This window comes from Suncus etruscus, chromosome 18 (genome assembly GCF_024139225.1).
Source record: "Suncus etruscus isolate mSunEtr1 chromosome 18, mSunEtr1.pri.cur, whole genome shotgun sequence".
NCBI lineage: Eukaryota > Metazoa > Chordata > Mammalia > Eulipotyphla > Soricidae > Suncus > Suncus etruscus.
In genome coordinates, this window is record NC_064865.1 from 60114373 (window position 1) to 60141971 (window position 27599).

At 50.7% G+C, this 27599-nt stretch overlaps 1 protein-coding gene across 1 annotated transcript in view; it reads right to left on the reverse strand.

Moving 5' to 3' along the window:
• The window catches only part of GMDS (GDP-mannose 4,6-dehydratase), a 391193-nt gene that overhangs the window by 234220 nt on the left and 129374 nt on the right, over nucleotides 1–27599 (reverse strand). The window contains exon 6 of the mRNA XM_049764893.1: nucleotides 27002–27129. Within this exon, the coding sequence (XP_049620850.1) occupies nucleotides 27002–27129 (128 nt within the window). The remainder of the gene's footprint in view (nucleotides 1–27001; nucleotides 27130–27599) is intronic.

The window sequence follows — 27599 nt, forward strand, 5'->3', positions numbered from 1 at the left end:
AGCCAGGAGGAACCCCTGAGCGCTGCCGGTGTGACCCATTAACCAAAAAAAAAAGAAAAGAAAAGAAAAGAAAATCAAATCAAATCAAACCACGCAATGTTTTATATTTATTTTCAGTGGCACCAACAGGGGAGAACAAATTAACCAAACATTCCTTAGTTCGACGTGAGAATGCTCCTGAGTGACACGTTACTGGGGACGAAGACAGACTTGAAGTAGCATTACATGCAGGCTCAGGAGGAAGAAAGTCCCTGGATGCAATTTTCAGGAGCTGAGAGCGATCCTCAGCACCTCGCAAGTCAGAGACTCCAACTATAATTCGTGTTGCTGATCATTTTTAAGTGCCATCACGCAAACACAGAGAAGCTTGGAATTCTTTTAGCTACGGAATAAAGAGGATTGAGGAGAGCTGAGAACCGACTGAGAAAGATAAAACATGGTCAAGCAACAGAAAAGCAACAAGATGGGACTGGAGTGGTGACACAGCTGTAGGGCATTTGACTTGCATGCGGCTGACCTAAGGATGGACCAAGGTTTGATTCTAGGTGTCCCATATGGTCCCCCAGCAAGGAGTAACCCCTGAGCATCACCAGGTGTGCCCCAAAACACCAAACCAAAACAAAAAAAGCAACAACCCACACAAACTATGCACACAGCAGTTCAGCGTTCTACCTTTCTTTTGAGAGCTAGAATTTGCCACCTGTTGAACAAGAGTTCAGAGTCTGTCTTGTGCCTACTGTTGGGTAAAGGAATGGACCAGGGGGAATCTCTGGGCCTGGCTCAGAGCAGTTTGTAAAACAGCAGTGAATTTGGCACAACCGACCTTAGAGACAGAAAGTGGCCTGTGTGTACAATTGTGTTTTCTGCCATCAAGAATATATACACACGTTTGGGCCGGAGCCACAGCAAAGTTGGGAGGGCTTTTGTCTTACATACAACCTACCCAGGTTCTATTCCTGGCATCCCATAGGATCCCCCGAGCTTGCCAGAAGTAATTCCTGAGCACAGAGCCAGGAGTAACCCCTAAGTGCCACCAGGTATGGCCCCAAAACAACCACAATGATGACAACAACAAAAACATTTCCCTGGGCCCAGAGAGACAGGACAGCAGGTCAAACTCTTGCCTCATGGGTGTCCAACCCAGATTTGATCTCCACATTGGATCCATGAGCACCGCCAGGAGTGAGTCCTAGAACTGCCAGGCGTGTGAACCAAAAACTCGGACCCAAATCTATAAATGCATTATATATAAACATTCCCACCTTAATGTTATTTGTTTTTTTTTGTTTGTTTTGGGGCCACGCCCGTTGACACTCAGGAGTTACTCCTGGCTATGCACTCAGAAATCGCTCCTGCCTTGGGGGAAACCAATAGGGGACACTGGGGGATCGAACCGCCGCCTGTCCTAGGCTAGCACTTGCAAGGCAGACGCCTTACCTCTAGCACAACTGCTCCAGCCGCCCATCTTAACGTTAAATGTCCCCCAAGAACCTTCAGACCAAAGGAAGCCTGTCCCCCTAATCTTGCCCATTTCTTTTTTAGTCAACTCATATTTACGACTCAATTAGATTCTTACATGCCTCCCTGGCCAAGAACAGGTGGTACACAATGCCTACTTGGCACCTCACTCTAATTTGAGGTCCATTATGATTGAGAGGGACCCAACCAACCAGACTACTATTCAGTACCCAATTCTGCAACTAGCTAAGATCTAGAAAGGGAAGACCATCAGGATAACAGCCTTGATTTGATGGGACACAGCAAACCAGAAGACACCAAACACCAAACATCCCACAACTGTCAAAGCCCCTGTGCAACCCTCAGTCACTGTTTTCCCATTTTCTTTTTTGGAATAAAAATATTTGTTTATTTGGAAAAAGCTGGAGGATTTCTCCAGAATGCTGAATGCATCTGATTGGGAGAGCAGTCCTTCCTGAATTTATTTTTCTATTTTATTTTTATTTTTAATTACGAGAACAAAGATGCAAAGAAAGAGGACAAGGTAAAGTTACCGTGGAAGGACTGTTTTCCCATTTTTTTAAATTTTATTTTATTGAAATAATTATGATCAATAGAACCCTTCATAGTTGAAGTTGAGATATACAGTGAGTCAGGGCCCTTCCCACCACCAGTTTCAATCATCCTCTCCGCATCGCCCCAGAGTGCATGCCATCCTACCACCCTTTGCCCCCTGGCCTGCCAGTGTAACGGTCCCCTTTAAGTTTAAATGTCATTGACTCTGGCTTGGAGATTTAGTTCTCACCTTATTTAGTTCCCCTGCCAATGCATCTGAGACCAGTTGGCCCTTGGCCTCTAACCTTTCCTTATTCCTTTCTTCTTAGTTTTATAGAAGAATGTGGGAATATGTGAGAAAATAAAAGTAATCCATGTCCCAAGGTTCTTTTAAAATGGCGGGTGTTCTATTTTTTTAAACCTTATTTATTTATTAATTGACTGATTGATTTTTAGGCCACACCTTGTGGTGCTCAGGGTTTACTCAAGACTCTGCACTCAAAAATCGCCCTGGCAGTCTGGGGCTCCATAGTGGATGCCAGAAATCGAACCAGGTCCCTTCGGGTTGGCCACATGCGAAGCAAAATGCCCTACAACTGTGCCATCTCTCTGGCCCCTGTTCTCCCATTTTTTAAATTTTTTTCTCACCAACTGGACCAATATACTCCTTCTAACATGTTGGCAAAACATAGACCAACCTGGTCATTCACTGGGCCAACAACTGAGATCAAAACCCGGCAGAGAAGACAGGAGTGAGGACGGCAGCTGAGACGGTGCCTCAAACCCGGGCGCTCCTCCCGAGGGAAGCACAAGTCTGGGTAGATCTGGGGGTCAGATGAGGGAACCTACAAATAGGACTGAGGGTCAGTTACGGCATCACCCAAGTGGCATTTTTTTTTTTTTTTTTGCCAACTAGACTCTTGGCAGCCCGAAAGGGCCTCAAGTGAGTCCAATTTACCAAATATGGTTGGGAATGTGAAAACAAGGCTGATATTAGCGTTTATTTTTGAGGCGAATGAAAGCCAGGGCCGAGGTGCACAACGGAGCCTGCAGCGTGTCGGTGATAACACAGGCCGAGAAATGCAAATAATGCACCAGTCCGCACGTGCTTTGAGCTCCCCTGCAGCCTTGCTTTTCTATTAAAGACCTGTTCCATAAACAGCATATGAAAAGTAATAATAATAAAAGGAATTCCATGAAGAGAGCACCCACAATGTTGAAAAACTGCACTGGGGCCCTAGTGCCCTGACCTTCTCGGCCCTCAAATCACTTTCCAATCGCTGGCAGAGATGTGATTTGCTAGATGGCAGAGACCCCGGGACTTATCTGTTTACACCAGCAAGTTCCATCCTTTATCTTGAAGCTCCTGAGTCAATTGTTCAGATTCTGAAACCACACCAGCGGCCCAACCATGGGAGGAAATTGCATTGAGACCCGTGAAAAATGCCTCCACAAGTGTGATAAAACAGGAAATATTTAAGCGGTCTGGCACCTCTCCTCAGAGCAGTTAAAAGGATGTCCCCAATAATTTATGGATCGGAGGGGATAAAGCCCTTGTTAAAAAGTAGGCAGAGGTCAGGAGGGCCGGGAGCTTTTGACCCACGAACACTGTATTGGACTTGTGATTCTGGAAAAAAAAACAACACGGCCAAGAGCCCATGAGTTATTAGCCCAGTCTGCGTGGCAATGAATTTACGGCTGCGTTATCTCTGTGCGGGAGAGATAAATATAATTATTTCTCATTTCGAGGCTGAAAAATAAAAAAAGGGCCAGCTATCTTAGAACAGGCGGCCTCTCCCACTCTTTCTCTGGGCCTAGCCTGCTTATCTTGGCCATATATCAAATTAATGTGTCTGCAAACCGACCGACAGAAGGCCGGGGCTCCGTCCTCAACTTTCTGTCACTTTATTTTTTTTCTCCAGGCCCAGGAAGAACAGAAGGAGAAGGGGTGGGGGTGGAAGAGCTGAGAATTGGGGTTGGCCAGGGAGGGCTTGAGGAAGGATGTCAGCAAAGCTGTTTTGGGGGGTTTGAACCCTCTTTGTGGTTTCCCTTTGTAGTTGAATGGGACCAGGTGGTCCCACTGCTCCCAGAGAATTTGGCTTATGGGTCTGTCACCCATCCTACAAGAAGACCCATTTGCCTTCTCAGGCTGGGGGCTGCCTGCTCCTTGGGAGGAAGGCTGGGATCCAACAAGGCAGCCTCAAGTCCCTAGTGTGAGAATAATAAATTTAACCCCTCTGAGGGCCTTGATTCAAGATCCGCTCATTACAACCAGAGGCGTCCCCTTCACCTCTTCCTCTGCAACCCCAAATCTGACCCACATTCTATGAGCATGGGAGAGATGGGTGGCCTGAAAGGGGCCTGGCCGGCCTTCCCAACAGGCTATTTGAAGTACATATTCCTGTCATTTATAGACTAAAACCATTATTTTTCTCCCCCTCCTTGCTTGCTTGGTCATTTGTCTGAGAAAAGAAGAGAAGTTATGTTGTCCCCAAAGGTACAAAGCAATGCCAAGAATGCCGCCTAAAAATATCACATGCATTTCCAAACTCCAGGGTCTGCGCGGGCCACCCTGGGGTCCGAGCTCCCTCTGCCACCATCCATGAGGACTCAGACACAAGGGGCATGTCCAGTCACTCATTCCCCGGCGGCTCCGTCATCGTCATGTACTGGAATCTGGGTGCAGTCGGCACCGAAACCTCAATGGGAAGAAGAAGAGAATGGCCAGAAGTGGCCCAGCTTGAATTGGGCGATAAATCAAGGCACTTCAGCACATCTCGGGGCAGGGCAGGGAAACATGGACCAGAGACGGCCCAGCAGCTGCCAATGGCCAAGATGGCTCAGTGCAGTCGGCCTGGGGCCCCGGGTAGGTCTGTCCGAGAATATTGGACAAAGACTTCCAGGCACACCTCTGGCTCACCTCGGCAGCCCATTAGGGTCACATCACATGACACACTGGCAAACACTGTATTGATTTCACGACACCCCTTGGCGTCCAGGACAGAGCTGGATGGTGCTCATGGTAGCGAGAGCTGAGGGCCCAATGCAGACCAAAGGCCACACTGAGGCCAGGAGCATCAGAGTCCAGTGTTCTTTCTGGGCAAGTGTGTACATGCAACCAGGCATCTTTTTTTTTCTTTCCTTGCTCCCCCATCCTCGGCCCGCTTGCCATGTGCAGCAAACCCCATGTGTTCTGTGTTTAACTGAAAATTCCCTCTCCAAATACTATGCGATTCGAACCCTCTCCCTGGTCCAGGATGAAGCACTGTGATTCATGGTCACAGTGGTGCAAGGATTCTGGGGTCAGTTCTCTCAGTAAGCAGCTGCTGAGATTAGGACCTAGATGTGCATGTAGGGCTTCCCCTCTCTCTAGGCCTCTTCCTCCACCCCTTCCATCCTCATTGGTCTTTTAGGGGCCTCACACATCCGACCCCCTTTTCCACCACGGCGACCCCGTTGAAGTCGCTCCTAGGGCTAAATTTGGGTAGAGGAGAACCAGGCAGGCCAGCCGGGCGTGGGTGGGGGGAGGCAGCAGGCAGAAGTGGGGGGCAGCTGTAATAAAAGGCTGCGTGAATGAGGTGCATTGAGGCGAAATTGGATCCCTGTGAAGGGCCGTTTATTCAGAGGGAGGAGGCGGCCCAAGGAGAGGAATTAATGAATATAAGAAATTCAATTAGCTTGGCCAGCCCTTAGCAAAAACAGACTGGAAAGAGGCTGACCCGTCCGCACCCTCTCCATAGCCACGAAGGCGGAGACCTGGAGGTCTGAGGTGGTGGAAGCCCAGGGGTCCCTGCTTCCAAGGAACCTTCTGGAAGGTTGGGCTGCCCAGGCAGAGAAGATGGAGGAGACTGAAGGCAGTGGGGGGAAGAGGGATCCAGTTTCTTGGCCACGAGGGCCAGGAGGGCAGAAGGGCCACTGGGGAAGTGGGTGTGGAGCCCAGAGAAGTGGGAAAGGTGGGTGACGGAGGGAAAGAAGGTACTCAGCATCGTGGGGTACCTGCTAAGGAAACAGACGTGCCCCCCAGGTCCAGCTCTGAGGCTGACGTGGTCACCGGCTGCAGGAATATTCGTCTTTCGCCTCCTATAGGCTCTTCCCTATTCCTGGAAGCCAAGCTCTAGGCAGGGCCAGGGCAAGAGATGGATGGGGGGGCTTCTGCACAGGTGTCTGGGAGTCCTGACAGCACTGAGGACTAGCTCTCCTTCCCCCCCAAAAATCAGAAGAAAATATTCAGTGATGTGGAGATGTAGATGGTCCAGGAGGACTTAGGGAAACAGAGGTCCCCGCCATGTTAATGTGGTCTGTGTTGGTATCCCTTCCCCAGAGATCTTTCACAGTAAGATGGTGGGAAGGGAGTGAGTTGAGCATTCTATTCCCCAGTAAGATTGCCCATAGCTGGGGACACACTCCCAGTTTTATTCCCATTTTGCCAAAAGCATGAGAGAGAAATCAGCATAGGAATGAAACAAAAAATGCTATTTCTTGCACAAAAAATGCAATATGTTTTTTAATGCAAAATACCTAGTCGCTTGGTAAGTGGAGTTTTGCCTCAATTTCCCCAAGAAGGACAAAGGCTCTGGCTCATGCCAATAATCCTTGAAAGCGTCACTTATTGGGTGACTTCTGGGAATTTTCTTGGCTATGAGTAATTTTAGCGTTTTTATTAGTTTTCTTTTGGGGCCACACTCAGCAGTGTCTAAGGCGTTACTCCTGGTTCTGCATTCAAAAACCACTCCTGGCGAGCACGGGGACCCTATGGGATGCCGAGGATTGAACCTGGGTTGGCCATGTGCAAGCAAAGGCCCTCACTGCCTTTTGCTATTGTTCTAGTCACTAATCCACAATTATTTTTAAAACGACATCCCACGACATTACCCGCAAACAGTCCTGGCTCTCCTGTGCCTCCCTCCTGCTGCTAGCCTTGGGGAGGCACGTGAGCTGCTCAGGTCAGGGGGCCCAAGGGCAGGCACTGGGGAGAGGCTGGGCTGGACCTGTCCCTGCAGTCCTGTCCTTCCCCTACCCAGGGAAACCAGTGTTTCCTGCCACAGGTCCTAGGACCCTAACAAGCTTTCACCATAGAAGCAGCACATCTGCCCACCACACTGCCTCTTTATTTAAAGGCTGTGTGGCCTTGAGTGACATGTTTCCAAGACAACCTGCATGAGTGGAGAGCTGCCTGCAGGGTGACTGGGACCACTCGAGACCACCATGAAAGTCAGAGCCTGCATGGTGCCCACCTGGCACCTGGCACAGTTCCCTAGATCCCCCAGTGTTCCCTGAGCACAGTCCTGGGAGTCAGCCCTAAGAACCACCAGGTGTGGCTCAGAGACTAAAAATGCAGCAATAACAGTGGAGCCTCAGCAGGTGGGGAGGAAGGAACAGGTTTCTGACACACTCTGGCCAGCATGGGGAAGAGATGGTGACCAGTGACGAATATGCCCATCTAGTGGATCCCTGTGCTCCCATGCAGGCCCTGATGGTTTTCACAGCTGATGGAGGGGAAGCCTGGAGATCCCAACTCTGACGCCACACTGGGAGCCCTTATGGGCAGTGCCAACATCACTGTGCCACCATCCAGCAGAGCCAATGGCATGGGGACTACGGTCTTCTGGAAATATGGCTTTCCAGGACAGTGTCTTTCTACGAACTGTGACCTTTCATATCCATGACTTTCCATGGCCATGATGTCCATATTCATGACCTTCAATGTCTTAACTTTCCATATCCACAAACGTCAATGGTCTTGACTTCCTGTATCCATGACCTTCCATATCCATGGCCTTCCATATCCATGACCTTCCAAAGTCTTGAACTTCCATATCCATGACATTCCATGGTCATTATCTTCTATATTCATGACTTTCCATATCCACAAACTTCCATGTTTTTAACCTTCCATATCCACAACCTTCTATGGTCTTGAACTTTCATATCCATGACATTTCATGGCCTTTACCTTCTATATCCATGACTTTCCATATCTACAAACTTCCATGATCTTGACCTTCCATATCCATGACCTTCCATATCCAAAACCTTCCATGTTTTGACCTTCTATATCCATGACTTTCAATTCATATCCTTCCATACCCATAATCTTCTATGGTCTTGACCTTCTATATCCATGACCTTCCATGGTCTTGATCTTCTATATCCATGACTTTCCATATTCATGGACTTCCATGTTTTTTACCTTCCATATCCATGTCCTTACCTAGAGCCTGGTGGTTTCTGATGGGTCTTTGTTTTCTCCTCGAGTCTGGGTGCCCCAATATGTGAGAAACTGTTGCCTTCTGATCCCTGCCTGTTCCACTGGAGCAGAGAGGAAGTGTCCAGGGGGCCGGAAGCCAGACGTGTCAGGGATACAGGCTGCTCTCATCCCAGGACAGCCCCCAGTGCCACAGGTCTGTGGGGAGAACTACAGGGACCCCTGGGCATCTTTCCCCAGAGATTCTGTGCCACAGAGCAGATGAGGTTTCCAGCACAAGCCCAGTGGAGGTGGCAGAAGGCCAGGCAGCAGAGGCTCGGGGGCCTCTGCCCCCACCTCCAAGCTAGACCTACAGTCCCCCAAATTCCTCATCTACCACTATGGCTGTGAGGCCAGATCCTATTGCCTCCCTTCCTGCCCTGCAGTGGCATGAGGCTGGCGGGAGCTGCAGCCAGGGGGTTCTGGGGAACAGCACGCGCGCGCACACATACACACACACACACACACACACACACACACACACACACACACACACACAACATACACACACAGAACGATCAAAACGTCACTGGCATCTGCTGAGTCAGCTTTCCACCGCCCTGGGCTGGAAAACACGGAAAGAAAAACACGCACAGGAAAAAAGAAAAAAAAGAAAAAAGAACCGACCATGCTGGGAGCCAGGCTGCCTATTTTAGGGAACCCACAGAGAACGCTTGGATCCACGGCAGTTCCCAGATGGCTGTTTCTGGAACCCAAAAAGGCCTGAGACTAGACAGAGCCCATCCATGCACAACCCTAGACCCTGCGTAGATGAGGAGAAATTCTGTCCCGAAGCTGGAACCAGGGCAGGTACAAATGCGGCCAAGCACCCTGCCCTGGGCAGACATACCTGGTTTCTGGGGGTACACCGGGCTCAACTGAAGTGCCTGCTGCCTAGTTGCAGTGAGAACCTCACACTCCAGGAATCAGTGCTCCCTCTTCTCAGACGCATACACACATACAGTTAAGCCCTCTGCAACTATTGGGGGTGGGGGCTCCAGGACCTCCGGAGCCCAAGGGGGCAGAGATAAAAGGGCACAATTTGGCGAAAGTGAGAAATAAAAGGACCTTCAGATGAGGGCCAGAGAGATAGCACGGAGGTAAGGTGTTTGCCTTTCATGCAGAAGAATGGTGGTTTGAATCCCGGTGTCCCATAGGGTCTCCTGAGCCTGCCAGAAGCTATTTCTGAGTGTATAGCCAGGAGGAACCCCTGAGCGCTGCCGGGTATGACCCAAAAACCAAAAATAATAAAAGTAAAAAAGGGAGTCCAGACCATGCCATTTACCTACAGAGGGTCACCAAGTAGCTCAAAGTTAGACTCTTGACCTCATCTACAGTTGCACAGGTGGGCAGGGAGAGCCCAGCTGGCAGCCCAGTGGGGTTCGGTCTCTGCAGACATGCAGATGGGACACCTACCCATGGGTGGAGGGAGAATGATAGACTGGAGTTCTAGAAGCCTATCACTGAGGCCTGTACCAAGAGCGGAGCATACAGGGGCCCGTGAAACGAGCAACATGGGATGTTAACACAGCAGATGATCCTGCTTAGCCAGTGGCCAGATGCACTCACAGATCTACACACACACACACACACACACATACACACACACACACCCCTTCTGCTGCCATTTTGATCACTGGTGTCACCAGACTTCATTGCCCAGTTGTAAAGTTCGTGTGTAGTTTTATATCACTTCAGTTATGTACCAAGAAACCAAGAAATTAGGGGGAATGAGAAAGAGAGAGGCAGAAATAGATAGACAGACAAACAGGCAGACAGGCAGACACAAAGAGATAAAGACAGAGAGATTAATTTCTTTGACGGTTCTCCGTCTGAGTCAGGATCCACTGACCTCTCTCCTCTGCCCTTGTGTGATGTATGCTGGGTGAAAGGCAGAGAAAAACGGCCAAAATGGGGTCAGAGTGGTAGTGCAGCAGTAGGATATTTGCCTTACATGTGGCCGATCCAAGATGGACCCAGGTTCGATCCCAGACATCCCATATGGTCCCCTGAGTTTGCCAGGAGCACAGAGTGCAGAGCCAGGGAAAAAAACCCCAAAAGCAAAGGCCAAAGTGAACATAAATAACTTAGCAGGGGTCTCAAACTCGCGGCCTGCGGGCCGTTTGCAGAACTCCGTACAACACTTTGTGGCCCTGCCCTAGGAATCTTTTTTTGTTTTGTTTTGTTTTAGTTGTTTGGGTCACACCCCCCAGTGTTCAAGGTTTACTACTGACTTTGCACTCAAGGATCACCCCGACTTTGCCTCCTGCAGCCCCCAGGTAAATTGAGTTTGAGAATCCTGATTAGGGGGAAAACAATTTATAAATGTGACCTACAGACAGAGCTATCATGCAGCAGGACATAGCAATCCAGCTGAAAAATCTCAGTTAATGGGATGTAGAAAAAAAGTGAGTTTGCACCACTTTAGTTTTTTTTTTTTTAACTTCTAGGTAATTGACTCAAATAAATAGAGATCCTTATGAGAGATCAAAGAACCTGCTGGACCCTTAGCGAGCCCCAACTGCTCCCCCCAGGTCTTGTGAAGATCACAGATTCATCACTGGAAATCGCTCAGATGTCCCTTTATCATTCATTCATTTGTGTATTTTTCTCTCTCTTTCTCTCTCATCCACAGCTTCCTAAATCATCCTATTTGGTGGGGGGGAGTGGATTTGGGCCACACCCAGTGATGCTCAGAAGTTACTCTTGGCTCTGTCCTCAAAAAATGCTCCTGGCTTAAGAGTCCCTCAGTTTAATGCTTATGTTTGAACCAAGTCATGGGTATTGTTGGACGTGCTCTTACGCCCCCATATACTCTGATAACGTCACATGGCTTTATTTCTTGTTTGCATAGGCAAACTAAAACAGGAAAATACTATACATGCAAATAAGTTCTTATCTAATAGAGATGGGAACACACAAATCTTGTAGTGCAATGGGATCTTACACCCTGAACATTGACATAAAGACCTGGCACAGGCCTCAGAAGAATGGGCATTCTCCATTCACCCCTGATCTAGGGAAGACATCTACGAAACATCCAAGGTTGTCTATAACATCACCTGGAAGCAATTCTCTACCAGGGAAGAACCTACCGCTGCTCTGACATCGACCTACTCAAAAGAGACTTCCCTTAACACTGAGAAGACTTAACAACAACAATGACCTGCTTACTGGACAGGACGTTCTGTATTGCCCCTTAATTATGAGGTGAAACTAGAGGATACTCCACACCAGCTGATGTGCAGATTTCAGGATCTTTAATACAGAAACCTGATGCCAACAATAGAGACTGTGTGAAAAAAACTGTATTGGCACTACAATCAATGACTTGAATTGAACAAACTAGCTTGCCTGGAGCCTAGATTTGGTCTTATGCCAGGAAACTTCAGGGGTAGGGTCTCCTTGTATTTAGACCAAGGCTTTTTCTCTCCATGTCCCCCATATTTTGGTAGGCCTATGCAAACAATATTTGCCACTCTAACACCGTTTTTTTGGTTTTGTTTTGTTTTTGGGCCACACTCGGCGGTGCTCAGGGGTTACTCCTGGCTGTCGGCTCAGAAATAGCTCCTGGCAGGCACGGGGGACTATATGGGACACCGGGATTCGAACCAACCACCTTTGGTCCTGAATTGGCTGCTTGCAAGGCAAACGCCGCTGTGCTATCTCTCTGGGCCCTCTAACACCGTTTTTACTGTGCTCCTTTGACTAACCCTTAAAAAAAAAAACCTCTTAAACTTTTGATGTTAATTTAAACTAATATGCATGCGCATGAAAATATAAAAAAATACTATGCTGGGCCCGGAGAGATAGCACAGCGGCGTTTGCCTTGCAAGCAGCCCATCCAGGACCAAAGGTGGTTGGTTCAAATCCCGGTGTCCCATATGGTCCCCCGTGCCTGCCAGGAGCTATTTCTGAGCAGACAGCCAGGAGTAACCCCTGAGCAATGCTGGGTGTGGCCCAAAAACAAAAACAAAAACAAAACAAACAAACAAACAAAAAAAACCCAAAAAACTATGCTTTCAATGTTTAAGGAGTCACATAAACTCATGGCTTTAGATTGCTTTGTACTGCTAAGAAATGTTATAATATACTACAATCTGGGGACTTGTGGACAAAGTAATTGTACATGGGTTCTGCCTTATTTTTCTTGTTTTGTTTTGTTTGTTTGTTTGTTTTTGTTTTGGGGTCACACCTGGCGGTGCTCAGGGGTTACTCCTGGCTGTCTGCTCAGAAATAGCTCCTGGCAGGCACGGGGGACCATATGGGACACCGGGATTCGAACCAACCACCTTTGGTCCTGGATCGGCTGCTTGCAAGGCAAACACCGCTGTGCTATCTCTCCGGGCCCTGCCTTATTTTTCTTAATGTTCTTTGACTGTAAGTTCAATATTTAGGCATCAGCAAGGGGATTTCTTCTGAGAACTCTGTTTATGGGTGACTGTCCTTTCACTGTAACTTTACCTTGTCCTCTTTGCATCATTGTTCTCATAATTAAAAATAAAAAATTAATTAAAAAAAAAAACGCTCCTGGCTTTGGGGACCACGTGGGATGCCGGGGGATCAAACCACAGTCCCTCCTGGGTTAGGAGCATGCAAGGCAAACGCCCTACTGCTGCGCCACCGCTCCGGCCCCCCCAAACCATCCTTGACCACTTTCTCTTCCTTAAAACTCCCTTAACCGGGTCCTTTCCCTTGTCTCCAATTCTGACATACTTCCCAATCGAGCCCATTTCTCTGCACTGAAGACCCATGAGAACCATTTACAGACACGAGAGTCCTGCTAAGTCCCACTCCGAGCCCAGTCAGGGAGGGAGGATGGACGGACTCCTCCTCCCTCACGCGCCCCCTCAGTGCCCTCCCTGCTCCAGCCTGTTCCTGGGTGGGCAGAAATCTGGGGACGGGGGGAACGCAGCCACCAGGCACCCCGCGCTCCTCTCCTGAAGCACATCTGGGCTTTCTATCAGGCCTTTAATTAATCCTCAGTGAAAGCCAAGCTCTGACATCCTGACTGGGCAGGCTCCAGCCCTGGACGGGCCGTGATTTATGGCACCCGAGTCTCGACCCACTTTGATTTATTTCGGCGCTGGGGAGGCGGGCGGGAAGGAACAGAAAAGGGGCTGTTGGATGTGGGGCGAGCTGGGGTGGCAGCCCGCGACCTCCAGGCCTGCGTGTGTGCGGGACAGAGCGGGGCTCGGTGAGCAGGACCCCAAGGGCTTGCGAGACAGCAAAGAAGTGACATTTCCAGCCCGGGCTCCTCCGGACTACAGGACGGGAAGGAAACTGTCTCAGGCGTCTCAGGCGCAGGAGCAAAGGGTCACACTGCTGGAGGAGATGGGGACAGGCCTTCTGTCTGAGGGACGGTCCCTTGGATTGCGGGGTGCGGTCGTGTTGGCCCCCAAGCTGGTTTAGGCCATCAGGATGCCAACCTGTCCTGCCCAAGGACTGATCACATCTTGTCTCTCTCTGTCTCTGCCTGCCTGCCTGTCTGTCTGTCTCTCTCTCTCTTTACCCCAAGTGTAATTTTTTTCTTTCTTTTCCAGGCAGACAGAATCAGTTCAAGGAGGGCAGAGCTGGCTGAGGAAACAAAGACAAAAAGGGCTGAGTCGGGCTGAGCTAATGAGTCTGGGTGTCGCAGAGGAGGGGGCCGGGGCGGCTGGCGGCTGACCCCTTTCCTGCGTCCTGGCGGGGCCTTGACAATGCCCCCGCGCTGGCTGCCACTTCCTCCTGCACAGACGCGCCGTGACCTCGAGTGGCAAACGGGGGCATGCAGGAAACCCACGGCTGCCCGGGTGGGCAGGGGGCCCAGAATCTGGTGCGAGGCAGGAGCAGCCTCTGAGTCTGGTGGCTTCCCCTCCCAAAGGCTTTGGGGGACTGTAGGGTCCAGACAGGTTTTCTGGGGGCGGTACAGTGCAGGTCTTGGATCCTATATCCACTCAGAGCTCTGGAGGTCCGGGTAGGGTCTGTGTTCTGTGTGTACAGACATCCGCATGCGGAATGGAAGTTCCAGACCCCTTTACACAGAGCAGCTCTCTTTGAAGGGTGCTCTCCCAAACCCCGCAGACTCACCCCCAGAGTGCCCAGAATGGGGCCTGTGAACACCAAGAGAGAGTTCTACTTGGACAGAATGCAAACAGGGAAGAGAGACCCGTGGAGTTCTGCTCATGGCCCAGCTCTCTTGGGAAGGGGGATGTCGGGCACAGAGCAGGCTGAGAGGCTGGTTAGAAGCTAGTGGGTAGTGGAGCCAGAGTGATAAAGCAGCAGTAGAGTATTTGCCTTGCACACTGATGATCTGGAACGTACTCGGGTTCAATTCCCAGCATCCCATATGGGGTATCATGGGATATCATGCATCTAAGTTGTGAATTCTTCACTTTATTACTGTGGTTGATCCTGAGAGAGAAGGAGAGAGAGAGAGAGGGGGGACAGAAAGAAGAGAGAGGAAAGAGAAAGAGAGAGAGAGAGAGAGAGAGAGAGAGAGAGAGAGAGAGAGAGAGAGAGAGAGAGAGAGAGAGAGAGAGAGAGAGAGGCAAAGGCACTTAACCTTTTATGCAGCCAATCAAGATTCAACTCTGAGCATCATACCCAGGAGTGATCGCTGAGCACAGAGCAGGAAGCAAGCCCTGAGCACTGCGGGACATAGCCCCAAACCCCGAAACCCAAGTGTTTTGCCGTCGAAGCACACAGCCTTTGAGGCCGTGACACTCCTGAGAAGGCTGATTCAGGGGACACTACTAACTGCATTCAGGAGCACCAAACTCTTGAGTCCACAGAGACAGTGGCAGTGCCGAGGGTGGGGTGGGGTGGGGGACCCACAGAGCTGAAAACACAGGAGTGAGGCCTGGGCAGCCTTTCTGCATGGAATGAACATATAGAACAGAGCTCTCTTCTCACTGAGGTGTGCTGAGACCTCCATTGACTGAGGCAGCCAGATGGGCATGCGAGACCCTGCTTTCCAGAACTATCCGAGGGCACCTGCAGCTTGAAGATGTTGCTTGTACCCCAAAACCACACCCCTCTATCCCCCAAAACAGGACTCCCATGGTGATGTTCTGCAGTACCCAAAGGCAGTGACCATGAACGCAGGTGCTGATTTGAAGCAGGTGCTAAAACAAGCCATAGCAGCTAAAATGCCAACACAAGCCAGGAAAGGACCCTCTCAGCTACAGACATCTCAGAGGAGAAACCCGACGGCAGCTGCTGGTGGTAAAGCTCAGCTCACGCTGTTCTTTTCCTGTCCTTGTTTTGTTTGTCTATTCGTGTGCTTTGTGCTACAACCGGCCATGCTCAGGGCTTACTCCTGGCTCTGTGCTCAGGGATCCTACACAGAACCAGAACTGAACCCAGGCCGGCTGCATACAAGGTCAGCACTATCCCGTGGCACTTTCCTTGCAGCTCTGTTTCCTTTATCCATCTTGAACGCAGCTTCTAGAAAATTCCAAAGTCGCATTAGATGGTTGACTCAGGTGGGGAGACTGGCTTGTGATTTCCAGTGGGAGGCCGTGATCTCTGGCATCTAGAGCTCTGAGACGTTGAAAGAAATGAGTGAGACCTTCCATGAATCCAGAACAATTGATCCCAAAACTTTTTTGGGGTTGGGGATGGGATTGGGAGAGGGATCAAAGCCAGCTGTCCTCAGGAGCTGCTCCTGACTCTCTGCACCAGGGTCACTTGTGGCAGGGCACAGAGGACATTACGCGGTGCCAGAAATAAAAACCTGTGTCTTCCACATGGCCAAGCCCACAACTTATCCACTGTACTATCCATTCGGTCGCTGAAAATCTTTTCTTCAGGACAAAACATGAAATTATCACATAAACCACAGCAGCCCACAGCCACCCCCTACCCCCTCCCATGGAAACAACCTGGCTTTGTGACTTTATCAAACTTTCAAGACACCAAATTTGCTTTAAATTTATAAATCCTGAACCATGCAGAGATCTCAATTTTGGTTTTTGGGTCATATCCGGCAACACTCAGGGGTTATTCCTGGCTCTGTGCTCAGAAATCACCCCTGGCAAGCTCAGAGGACCATATAGGATGCCGGGGGTCAAACCACCATTGGTCCTGGGTCGGCCGCATGCAAGGCAACGCTGTGCTCTCTCCAGCCCCTCAATAGTTTGTGGTTTTTTGTTTTGTTTTGTTTTGTTTTTGGGTCACACCCAGCAGCATTCAGGGGCTACTTCTGGCTCTACACTCAGAAATCGCCCCCGGCAGGCTCGGGGGACCCTATGCCATGCCGGGATTAGAACCACCGTCCTTCTGCATGGAAGGCAAAGGCCCTACCGCTGTTCTATCTCTCCGGCCCTTTTTCTTTTCTTTTCTTTTTCTCTCAATAATTTTTAATAATGTCAGCCCAGTAGAATCTGATGGGAAAGTCCCAAAGAAACCTCCCAAGCTCAAGGAAGCTAAACACAAACACAGAAAATTCAACTAGCATCAACGACAGCCCAGTGACTCCTCAGACACTAACTTTAGTTCCACCAGGGAGAGACAGAACAATCATGTCAAATGGCCCCATGTGGGTTTAAAGTTTTGATAACATGGGTAAAGAGAAGGTCACACTGGCGGAGGGATTGGGGTTGGAGCGTTGAATGCCTGAAATGATTGTATGATAAACAGCTTGGTGAATCACGGCATTGTGATAAAAATTGGGAATAAAAAGAAGAAAAAAGGAAAGAAAAAAATTATCTCCGCTCAGCCTGGTAATGGAGGCAAGGAATTCCCAGACACCCTCCCCACCAAACACTGCACCCCTTTTCTCGCCTGCCACGGTTCTCCCGTGCTTTGGTGTAGTGAGTGGTGATGGGGTTGGCTGATCCTCCCAGAGACCAGGAGGTCACTTTCTAGGTGGTCTGTGGGGGTGTGTTCCAATGTGGGGGTCAACCGTCAGGGTGACAGCGAGGAGTAAGGCCATTTCCCAGGCAAAGCCAACAGCACAGCATTTCCCAGACCACTTGAACCAGGTGACGGCCAGGCCGGGCCCAAGAGCGCCGTCCCCTCAAAATTACGAGCTGTCCCCCACGCACCATTTCCAGTAACCGGAGCCCGGGTCTTGCTCTCGGGGGACACGCTAAAGTCTGTGGGAGCAGGGCCGGCAGAGAGAGAGCACAGCTGCTCCAGCGGCAGAGGCCGTGTCCCCAAACGCCCGTGATGGAGAAGTCAATTCTCCCCAAATGCAAAGTGGCACATTTATGGGACCCGCTGGGCTTGGTTTCCCGCGCCCCAAAAATAAATTTCCAAGCACAAAGAGGCAGAAGTGGCCGCTCTTGTTTTAACTATGTTTTAAGCTGTCAGGGAAAGGGGAAAGTGGGGAGGGGAGGCAGGGGTTTAAGTTCCCCCATGGGTCTGTTTTCCCCCCTTTAAAAGAGAGACAGTGCTGGAAAGGAGAGAGAGAGAGAGAGAGAGAGAGAGACAGACAGACAGACAGACAGACAGACAGATACAGACACAGAGAAGAGAGAGAGGGAGACCCACGTGGGTGAGTGGCTGTCCACGCACCCATGCTCCACGTATGTTCCTTTTCTCTGTGTGCAAAGCTTTCAGCCAACGGAGGATGAAAACAGTGAACATGGCCACTGAAAACTCCAGAAGTTCGAGCCATGCCCTGGAGCCCTTCTAGGAAATGAGCCCACGACCAGGCCCGCTGACACCAAGCGGCGTGACAAGACTGTCCAAGAGAGAGATTCGAACACAGCCGAGCAGGACCCCAATTCCTGCTCACAGAAGAAGCCCACAGTGGTCCCTGGCTGGGTCCTTTCTGCAAAACGAATGCTGGGGCCAAGAGGCAGGGAAGTGGGGAGGACGCCTACCTGGCATGTAGCTGACCCAGGTTCAATGCCAGATACAACGAGGTCCCCCTAGCATCATGGGGTGCAGCACTCAGGCCCCAGCCACACTGCATCCTCACAGCCTGGCTTAGAAACTACACTGTTCGATCAGGTATTGTCCTGGGGGCCCCAACCTCCTCAAACCTGCATGGAACCTTTCCCCCAATAAAAGAACAAGTTATAGCAAATAATCCTTAAAGGGCCGTTGGACAAGGGGCAGCTCTGGTCCAATCAACCTTGCTAAGCCTCCAGGCCTTCTAGGGGTGACTCTTTAGAACCTCACTTTTTATTATTTATTTTTTTATTTATTTAGGTTTTGGGCCACACCTGGTGATGAGCATGCAAGGCAAATGCCCTACTGCTGTGCTATCATTCTGGCCCCCAGAACCCCACTTTTTAACTAGCAGGAGAGAAACTGAGGCTGTGTGTGAGATGCTAATGATGTATATGCGTGCGTGCGTGTGCATGTGTGTGTGTGTGTGTGTGTAATTTTGTCTTATTTCCCCGCCGTGGAAATTTCTCCACGTGATAGAGATCCCAGCGTGCCTTTTCCAGTCAAGCCCTCCCTCCCCGAATCCTGGGACCACCGGGGCGAGGCGGGGCGAGGCGGGTGCGGGAAACCGCAGGGCGGCCGGCTCGCTGGAGCACACACAGGGGCGGCTGGGAACAGGAAACGTGACCAGATGGTTCTGCTGAGGCCAGCATTTTCCCACTTTCCTCCACCCCCAGTCCCTCATTTATAAAACCAAACAACCCCCCCCCCCTGAAAAAGCATGAATAGGTCAAACACAAAAATGCAGAAAGAGAGAGAGAGAGAAAGTGAGAGAAAGAAAGACAGAGAGCTCCTGGAGGTTGATGTGAGTGAATGACAGTCCCCGGGAATTTGGCCTGGAACCCCGACATCTAAGTGAGAAACGGGGTTATCAATGCAGGCCCGGAAATGGGCTCTGGGCCGAGAGCGAAACTACAAGCAGTTACTGGGTAATGTTTTTAGGTGTCACACCCGGCAGTACTCAGGGTTTGAACCCGGGTCTGCCATGTCCTGCCACTTCTTCAAGGGCACCTAGACTGGAGCCTCTGACTGATGCTCAGGGGGCTTAGGTTGTATCTCGGGGTAGGAAGATGTGGGGGACCCAACCTGCCAACCTCCAGTTCCTGAGCACATGGCCAGAAGAGGCCTATCCGACTTCCAACAGAACCCCAAGTTTTGCCATGTGCTTAAACATGGGCAGCATATATCCCATCAAGACTCTGGGGAACTCATTTTCTAGCCTCAAGAGGGCCGTTTGTTCGTTTGTTTGGGGGTCACATCCAGCAATGGTCAGGGATTACTTCTGGTTCTGTGCTCAGAAATTACTCCCAGCAGGTTCAGGGGGCCATATGGGATGCTGGGGATCAAACCTGGGTTGGCTGCATGTAATGCAAATGCCCTCCCTGCTGTGCTATCTCTCTGGCCCCATGACGAGGGTCTTTTTTGAGCAGTAGGCCCTGGGCATGGTTCAAATTGGACCACAGAATTGGAGGCTGCTTTGACTGGTGGGGGAGAGGGAAGGCCCGGCAGGTCCTGGGTCCCAAGTGGATATCTCCACAGCAGTTTCTGGGGACCCAAAACCACCTTATGGGTTTTATCCCCCCACTGCTGAGTGCAGGATGTCAAGGATAATGCTGTGTGTTGGCCCCGTGAATATTCAACGTTCTGGTCTCTCTGCCCCAGATTGGGTTGGGAGCACCCCAAGTCTTGGGCACTGCCAGGAAGGGCACCAGAAGGGGGTCAGCACGCAGATTAGGGTGCTGCAGGGTAGAGAAACCAGGTGCCCAGGCCTGCAAGAAGTGCATGGCCTGTCCTGGGACTGAGCGCAGGGCCAAAGGAGTCTTGAATTGAGATTTTTCCCTAGTACCAGTGGCTGGGACCCCGAATGTCACCCCACAACGACAGACTTGCAGGACAGGGACAGGCAGGTAGCCTGCAGCTCGGGGAGGGGGCAGAGTTTTGCCCTACCCTAAGTACAGGCATCTCTGCAAGTCTCACAAACATTGGCTGGGGAGACACTAGCGTCCCCATGTCTTGTCTTGTAATGACAGGTGAAGGGACAGGAAGGCTGCGACATCTGGGAATCTGGCTGAACCTGAGTCGCAGCGGCCTCACTCAGACATGGCCTCAGACCCGAGCTCGGCCACTGTAGGACTCCTGCCTTGCACAAAGCCCACCCCAGTTTCATCCCCACCCCCCGGCACCCCAGAGGGGCCCGTGAGCACAGAGCCAAGAGTGAATTCTGAGCACGAAGGCAGGAGTCAGCCCTGAGCATTGCCAGAATATGCAACACAAGAATAAAGAATTGAACAGTCCAGTTATCCAAGCCGCTTCCACAAGTCAAGAGCCATCCTGGGCAACCTGAGTGGTGCCAACATAGGCTGGCAGCCCCATGCCAAGCAGTAGTGCAGCGGGCAGGCAGGCAGGCAGGAGAGCTGTGCTTGGACTAAGACCGTGTGGGCAGCTGCATAGTCACTGGCCACATGCAGAGCCAGGAGCAGCCAAGTCCTATAGTGTGTTATCATCAGATGCTCCCACTGCACCCCAGTGTTGGGAGAATGTAGGGGACCGAAGGGGAAAACAATCAACCTAGCTGCTTCAGCCCTCGGCAGTGCCCTGCTGCCCAAACAGGGCCCCAAACACCCCAAACCAGGCTACCATCATGTCCAGAAATGGCCAGAGTCAAAGCCCTAAACTTAGGCACACAGCCAACCTGGTTCCATTCCTGTCCCCGAAGACCAGGTGGTCCCACCTCTAGAGGTCTATCCCCCATCGATGGAGAAGCGGAGTAGGGGGACCGAAAGAAGGAGGGGACAGCCCCCAGGGGCAGCAGCATTGCCTGTCCCAAGTCCCAGGGCCTGAGATCACGCACAATTAACCAGGCAAACAGCTAATTCATTAGGGGTGATTTTAAGAGGTGACTCATTGCGGCTGGCCGGGCGGACAGGCAGGCAGGCAGGCAGGCAGGCAGGCGGCGAGGCCCTAGTTCCCAGCAAGCCAGCGTGAATGAAGGAAGGACAATGAGGCTTTGAGCGCTGCTGCTGACGAGGACGCAGGAATGTGCCATCCGCCCCGAAGCTTCTGACGTGAGGCTTGGCCATGTGGGTTGGATTTTTTTTCAGGGGGGGGGGAGAAGGATTGTTTTGAAGATAAGGATCAGATGCAATGACTTCAGTTGGACCTGTCTTTCTGGTAGGGACAGACTGATATCTCTCCCAATTAGAAAGCTATTAAATGCAAGCTTGCTCCACACAGGCTGCCATTAGAAGGCTGATTCTCTTTTCACTCTGGCCTCTGCCCCAGCCAGACACTTTCTTCCCTATGCCAAGGATTCTATTTGCACATGTGGGTCCACGGGGCAACCCCATGTTCTGTTGTGAGGGGCCTGAGGATAACCCTGCAGGTGGTGGGCAAGGACACTGTTCTTCCAATTCCCCCAAAAGGACCAAACACACACAGCACTCTACATAGCAAAGGACACCCCCAAAGCGTCTGGGGGCTCCTCCCCAGGCCCCTGCTGTCTAGCCCAGGGTACCTCCCATTGCCCCTTTGCCAGAAGTAAAGTGGAAATGAGATACCAGCTCTCCTGACCCACGGAGACAGCTGGGATAAAGTCAGATGCATGGGCCGGAGAGACAGCACAGCGGTAGGGTGTTTGCCTTGCACGCAGCCAACCCCAGAAGGACCCAGTTCGATTCCCGGCATCCCATATGGTCCCCTGAGCCTGCCAGGAGCAATTTCTGAGCACAGAGCCAGGAGTACCCCTGGTGTACGCCAGCAGGTGTGACCCAAACCTTCCAAAAAATAAAAATAAAAGATGTAGAAAAGCCAACAGGAGGCTTTGCTCATGGGGGTGATGGGGAACCCCCAAACACCTGGGGTTAGGCTCCAATTTAAAACAGAAGCTCCACCCACCAGCCAGCCAGGTCCCACCCAGAGGGGATGAGTGGAAAGTGGGGGTGTTTCTTCAGCACAAGAGACTAGTACAACTGGAGGAGGGGACAAAGTGACATCCGGGGACTCAGAAGAGCAAATGTCGGGTCCCCGTGGGAACCTGACCATCCGGGCATCGGCACCATGGAGTTAGGTCTACCTATGTCTGTGTGTGCCAGTCTGTGTGTCTGTCTGTGCCATGTTGTTTGTGTCTCTGTGCGAACATGTGTGTCTATGTTATGTGCAAAGTTTCTGTGTCTGTTGCATGGTTGTGTCTGTGTGTACTGATATGTTGATGTGTGCCTATGTATATGGGTATGTCTGCATATATGTGTGGGTGTGCATTTGTGTGTACTGTGAGGGGCGGGGGCACATGAACCATGAAGGGAACTAAGAGAAGGAAAGGAGTATAAGAGCAGAAACATTGCTTTTTCTAGAAGAATCCTCTATTCTTGGGGAGCAGGCAGAGGGACGACCACTCAGCCAGTCTCTAGCCGACCTAAGTCACCAGCTATGGCACAGCCACCACCCATCCACCATGGCAAGCTCACCCCAACCCACTTGTGTCCACTGGGCAGGAAGGAGTGGCTGGGGGGGGGGCAATGAGCCATCTTCCATGAGGGCTATTGATTCCTGGGTTCAAGCTCTGGGAACGAGGCGTGTCTTTGGGAGTGGTGAATTCATGACCACCGGAAGAGACCGTCCCAGTGTTGGGAGGGTTGGTCCAGGGGGACAGTGCAGAGGAACAGCCCGATGTCTTCGAGCAAGGGGTGGGCTGCATTCTGGCGTCCCCTTCTGCACTGCCTATAGTCAGGAGTTGGGGAACAACCAAGCACCAGGGTCACGGGTGACTCTGCGTGGCCCAGTGGGGTGCATCCCACCCAGAATGGGATGACCTTCATCCCCCACCATACTGATCAGAGTAAGAGGCAGGTAGGCACTGCTGTTGGATGAAATCACCCACGCTCTCTGCCCAACTGGCAAAAGGCCCTGGGGGTGGGGGGGTGCCTGGATTCGCCCTGCAATCAGCTCAGCAGGAAATGGCTCTGCAGAAATGACTGCAAACATGTTGACATGAATGGAAAGGGGGGGGTTGTTGATTCTAATCAATGTTTCAGGAGCTCGCCTTGTACTGGGGTGTCATTATGCTCTGTTTGCAGATGAACCTGGGGAGATAGGAGCCAGGTCTAAGGCCTGGAGCGAATTCCTGCACCCCTGGCACGGGAAAGAGAGAAGGAGGGAGCAGGCAGAGGAGGAGGCTGGAGAACCCCACCGCCTCCTCTTGGGTGGAATGAGGGATTCAACCATTAAAAGTGGGAGATGAGATGCTTAGAGGACTGAGTGCCTGCCAAGGCCACTTGGTCCCAGGGTCCTGGCTGGAGCCGGTGCAGAAGATGCTTCTAGAAGACAAGGTGGCTCTTCTTCTCCTCCGGCCCTGCTGCCTTGAACTCTGGCAACAGCCACTTTTAGTCACTGTCTGCAGAAGGACCTCATCTGAATATGCTTTGCTTCTTAAATGCTGGGAGCCAGGAGACAGACAGGCGTGGTTCCCCAAAGGCAGCGTCTCCTTGGGCTTGTGGCTTCAGGGCAGGGTTCGAGATTAAGGCGGGGCAGCCAGGTAGCAAGGACAGCTTCCACAGCCACAGGTACCCAGCACCTGTGCCTCCCCCAAGGAGGCCCCACCTGGAGGAAAGGACTAACTGGGGTCTTACAGGCAGACAAGGATGGCGGGACTGTGTGTGTGTGTGTGTGTGTGTGTGTGTGTGTGTGTGTGTGTGTGTGTGTGTGTGTGTGTGTGTGTGTGACAAACAGACAGACAGACAAAGTCAGAGTGTGTATGTGTGTGACAGACAGACAGACAGACAGAAAAAGTCAGAGTGTGTGTGTGTGACAAACAGACAGACAGACAGAAAAAGTCAGAGAGATAGGGCCAGAAAGACAAGGGTAGCGGGACTCTGTGTCTGTGTGTGTTGTGTGTGTGTGTTGTGTGTGTGTGTGAGAGAGACAGACAGACAAACAAAGTCAGAGAGATAGGGCCAGAAAGATAGTATAGTGGTAGGGTGTTTGCTTTGCATGTGCCCAACCCTGGATAGACTCCAGTTTGATTCCCAACATCCAATATGGTCCCCCAAGCCTTCCAGAAGTGATTTCTCAGCACTGAGACAGGAGTAAACCCTAAGCGAAAAGGGAAGAGGGGAAGAGAGGGGAGAGGAAGAAGGGAGGGAAGAGGAGGGGAGGGGAAAGTAGGGGAGAGGAGAGGTAAAAGAAAGGAAAGGAAGGAAAGGAAAGGAACGAAGGAAGAAGAAAGAAAAAGAAAGGAAGGAAGGAAAGGAAGAAAGGAAGAAGAAAGAAAAAAGATTAAGTATGGTCCCTCATGCTGAGGGGGGAGGAAGCGAGGGACGGAGGAAGGAAGGAAAGAAGGAAGGACGGAAGGAAGGACGGACGGCAGGAAGGAAGGAAGGAAGGCAGGACGGAAGGAAGGAAGGAAGGAAGGAAGGAGGAAAGGAAGGAAGAGGGAGGGAGGGAGGAAGGAAGGGAGGAAGGAAGGAAGGAAGGAAGGAAGAGAGGGAGGGAGGGAGGGAGGAAGGAAGGAAGGAAGGAAGGAAGGAAGGAAGGAAGGAAGGAAGGAAGGAAGGAAGGAAGGAAGGAAGGAAGGAAGGAAGGAAGGAAGGAAGAAACAGATCAAGTATGGTCCCTCATGCCAAGATCTGAGCTCTATCCATGATCTGTGGGGAATGGGGGGGCAATAGGGCTGCATTCTGCTCCCCCATAAAGCCACAAGACTTTTTTCTTGTTGTATGTGTTTCTCTAACCAACTCTCATAGCCGGGATACCTCTGGAATGCCCTGTGTTATTTTGTCCCCCCAATTTAAGAACTTTGACGAATACCTTTCAAATATACGGAAAATGGACAAGTATTTTGTAGGAAATGGTCATAACCAATGATGAGCATTAGTAATATATATTTTGATAGACTGTTCTGATATACTGTTGTCCTCTTGTCACTGAAATCTGGTGTCCCAATACACGCCTTTTTTTTTTTTTTAGCTCTGCACAAAAATAACAGCATATAAGATTCAGCCTATCAGTTTCCAGATTTGCAAAAAAAAATTTGGAGAAAGAGAAAAGTTATAGAGATAACTGCAGGGTTAGATACCCAAATGACGATTCATGAGAAGACTAGTCATTGATTTCTACAAAACCTGTTACATATTTTTACTCAGGTAAGGGCGCATAGGTTAACCAAACCAAAAGAAACCCTCACACCTCCTTTCTTCAGCGTTCTTAAAATTCCCTCCAGTGCAGCCTTAGACACTTTTGCATGGAAATTCATCTGAACAAGACTTTCCATGAAATCTGAGCCCTGTTGTATGGCTCAAGATTTTAAACCAGGAGCCAGAGGACTAGCACAGTGGGGAGGACATTTGCCTTGCACGTGGCTGACCCAGGCTAGCTCCTCGGCATCCCATAGGGTCCCCCGAGCGAGTCTGCCAGGAGTGATTTCTGAACATGGAACCAGGAGTAAACCCTGAGTACCACCAGGTGTAGCCCCCAAACAAAACAAAAATTAACAACAGTTGAGGCTGGAGCCGTGGCGTAAGTGGTAGGGCGTTTGCCTTGCCCACGCTAGCCTAGGATGGACCGAGGTTTGATCCCCCGGTGTCCTATATGGTCCCCCAAACCAGGAGCGATTTCTGAGCGCATAGCCAGGAGTAAGTAACCCAAACCAGGAGCAATTTCTGAGCGCATAGCCAGGAGTAAGTAACCCCCGAACATCAGTGGGTATGGCCCAAAAGCCAAAAAAAAAATTAAATTAACCGCAGTTAATGCTTTTGGAGTGAGTGAGCACATACCATGGCAATGGTCTGGCATCAGTGGCAAACAGGAGGAGGAGCCCTCTGGACTGGCAACACCACCCCACCTCTGTTACCTCTTCTAGATGCCCAGGTTTCTGTCCTGAATTGCATCAGTGGACAGACAGGCAGACCGGGGTTTTTGCCCAGAAGACTTGCTGGTTTCCAGGGGCTGGAGAGATGGCACAGAGGTAGGGCATTTGCCTTGCATGCAGCTGGCCCGAGAGGGATCTGGTTTGATTCCTGGCATCCCATATGGTCCCCCAGCCTGCCAGGGGCGATTTGAGTGCAGAGCAAGGAGTGCCCCTGAGCACCGCTGGTAAAGACCCAACAACCAACCAACCAACCAACCAACCAACCAACCAACCAACCAACCAACCAACCAACCAATCAATCAATAAAATTTAAAAGAATTAGTTTCCTGAGCATGGGAAATATTTGAGCATCTCAACTTGGGGCCATGGCACTCCACAGTAGAACAGGGGAACGGTCCCTTCCTGGCTGGCTGTGTCCACACAGAGGATTCCTGAAAAGCAGTGAATTGGGGCAAACAAACAGGGTCAACTCTTTGGTTTACAGAAAAACCACAACCACTTAAGAGGCAGCTCCAGTCTGGATCAAAAAATCCCAAAAGTGAGAATTTTATTTTCCCTGTCTCAAATCCATGAGTCCCAAGTAGTACCAAACCAACCTCTCTGGGTGCCAGTCATTCAAGGACGGGAGGTTGGTCACAGAGACTGCACACAGACAAATGACAGAAGTCTCCAGCATCCAGTCCCCCAAGCCCCCAGAAAACGGCATCAGCAGAGTCAATCACTAGATGTCAACCCATCACCAAAGATCTAAGATGGCACAGAGCGGAATCAGACCTTCTCCGCCATCAGAGAAGGAACAAGGACCTCGGCAGGTTGGGGTCAACCCTGAACATCATGATAGAGGTGTTCCAGGCATGCAATGATTTCAAGGTCACCCTCAAGGTCAGCTGCCCAGAAACCTCCTTGCAGGGGTCCAACCTTGGGGACCCAGCATATGCATTGGTACCATCAGGCATAACAGATATTTTCCAGAAAAGAACAAGTCATAAGTCCGTCCCTACCTCGACGTAGTCCTTAGCGTGGCCCCAATCTCGCTTGGCATCCAGATTCCCCAAACTGAAGCACTCCAGCTGTCCAAGGTGAATCTTCGCGACTGATCGACTGATTTTCCGAGTCACAAAGTTCGCCCCTAAAAAATTAGAGAAAGCCCAAAAGACAAGAAAAAAGATGCATAAAGTGAGAGAATGTATTTGAGACTAAGTGGTCTGGGAAGTTCAAACGTCAGCCTTTTCTCCTGTACACTCAACGAGAGAAAGGAAAGAGAGAGAGAGAGGGAGGGAGAGAGAGAGAGAGAGAGAGAGAGAGAGAGAGAGAGAGAGAGAGAGAGAGAGAGAGAGAGAGTTCTGAACTGTCATTGTGATGAGTTTGAAAAGCTTTAATTCCAAAGTGTCACCGTCACTGTATTTTCATAGTGGGCATTTTTCTCGGGGGGGAATGTCTGAACATTCCCAATTTACCTCTGCCATATGCGAGCCAGGCAGTGTGCCAAAGCAAAACCATCGGAATGCCAGTCTTTAAACAGAAAATTCAAAAGGCTTGTATGAGGGGAAATGCCAAAATGGGGGACAGGCATCCAAGACCACCCTGAGGTTTTTTTTT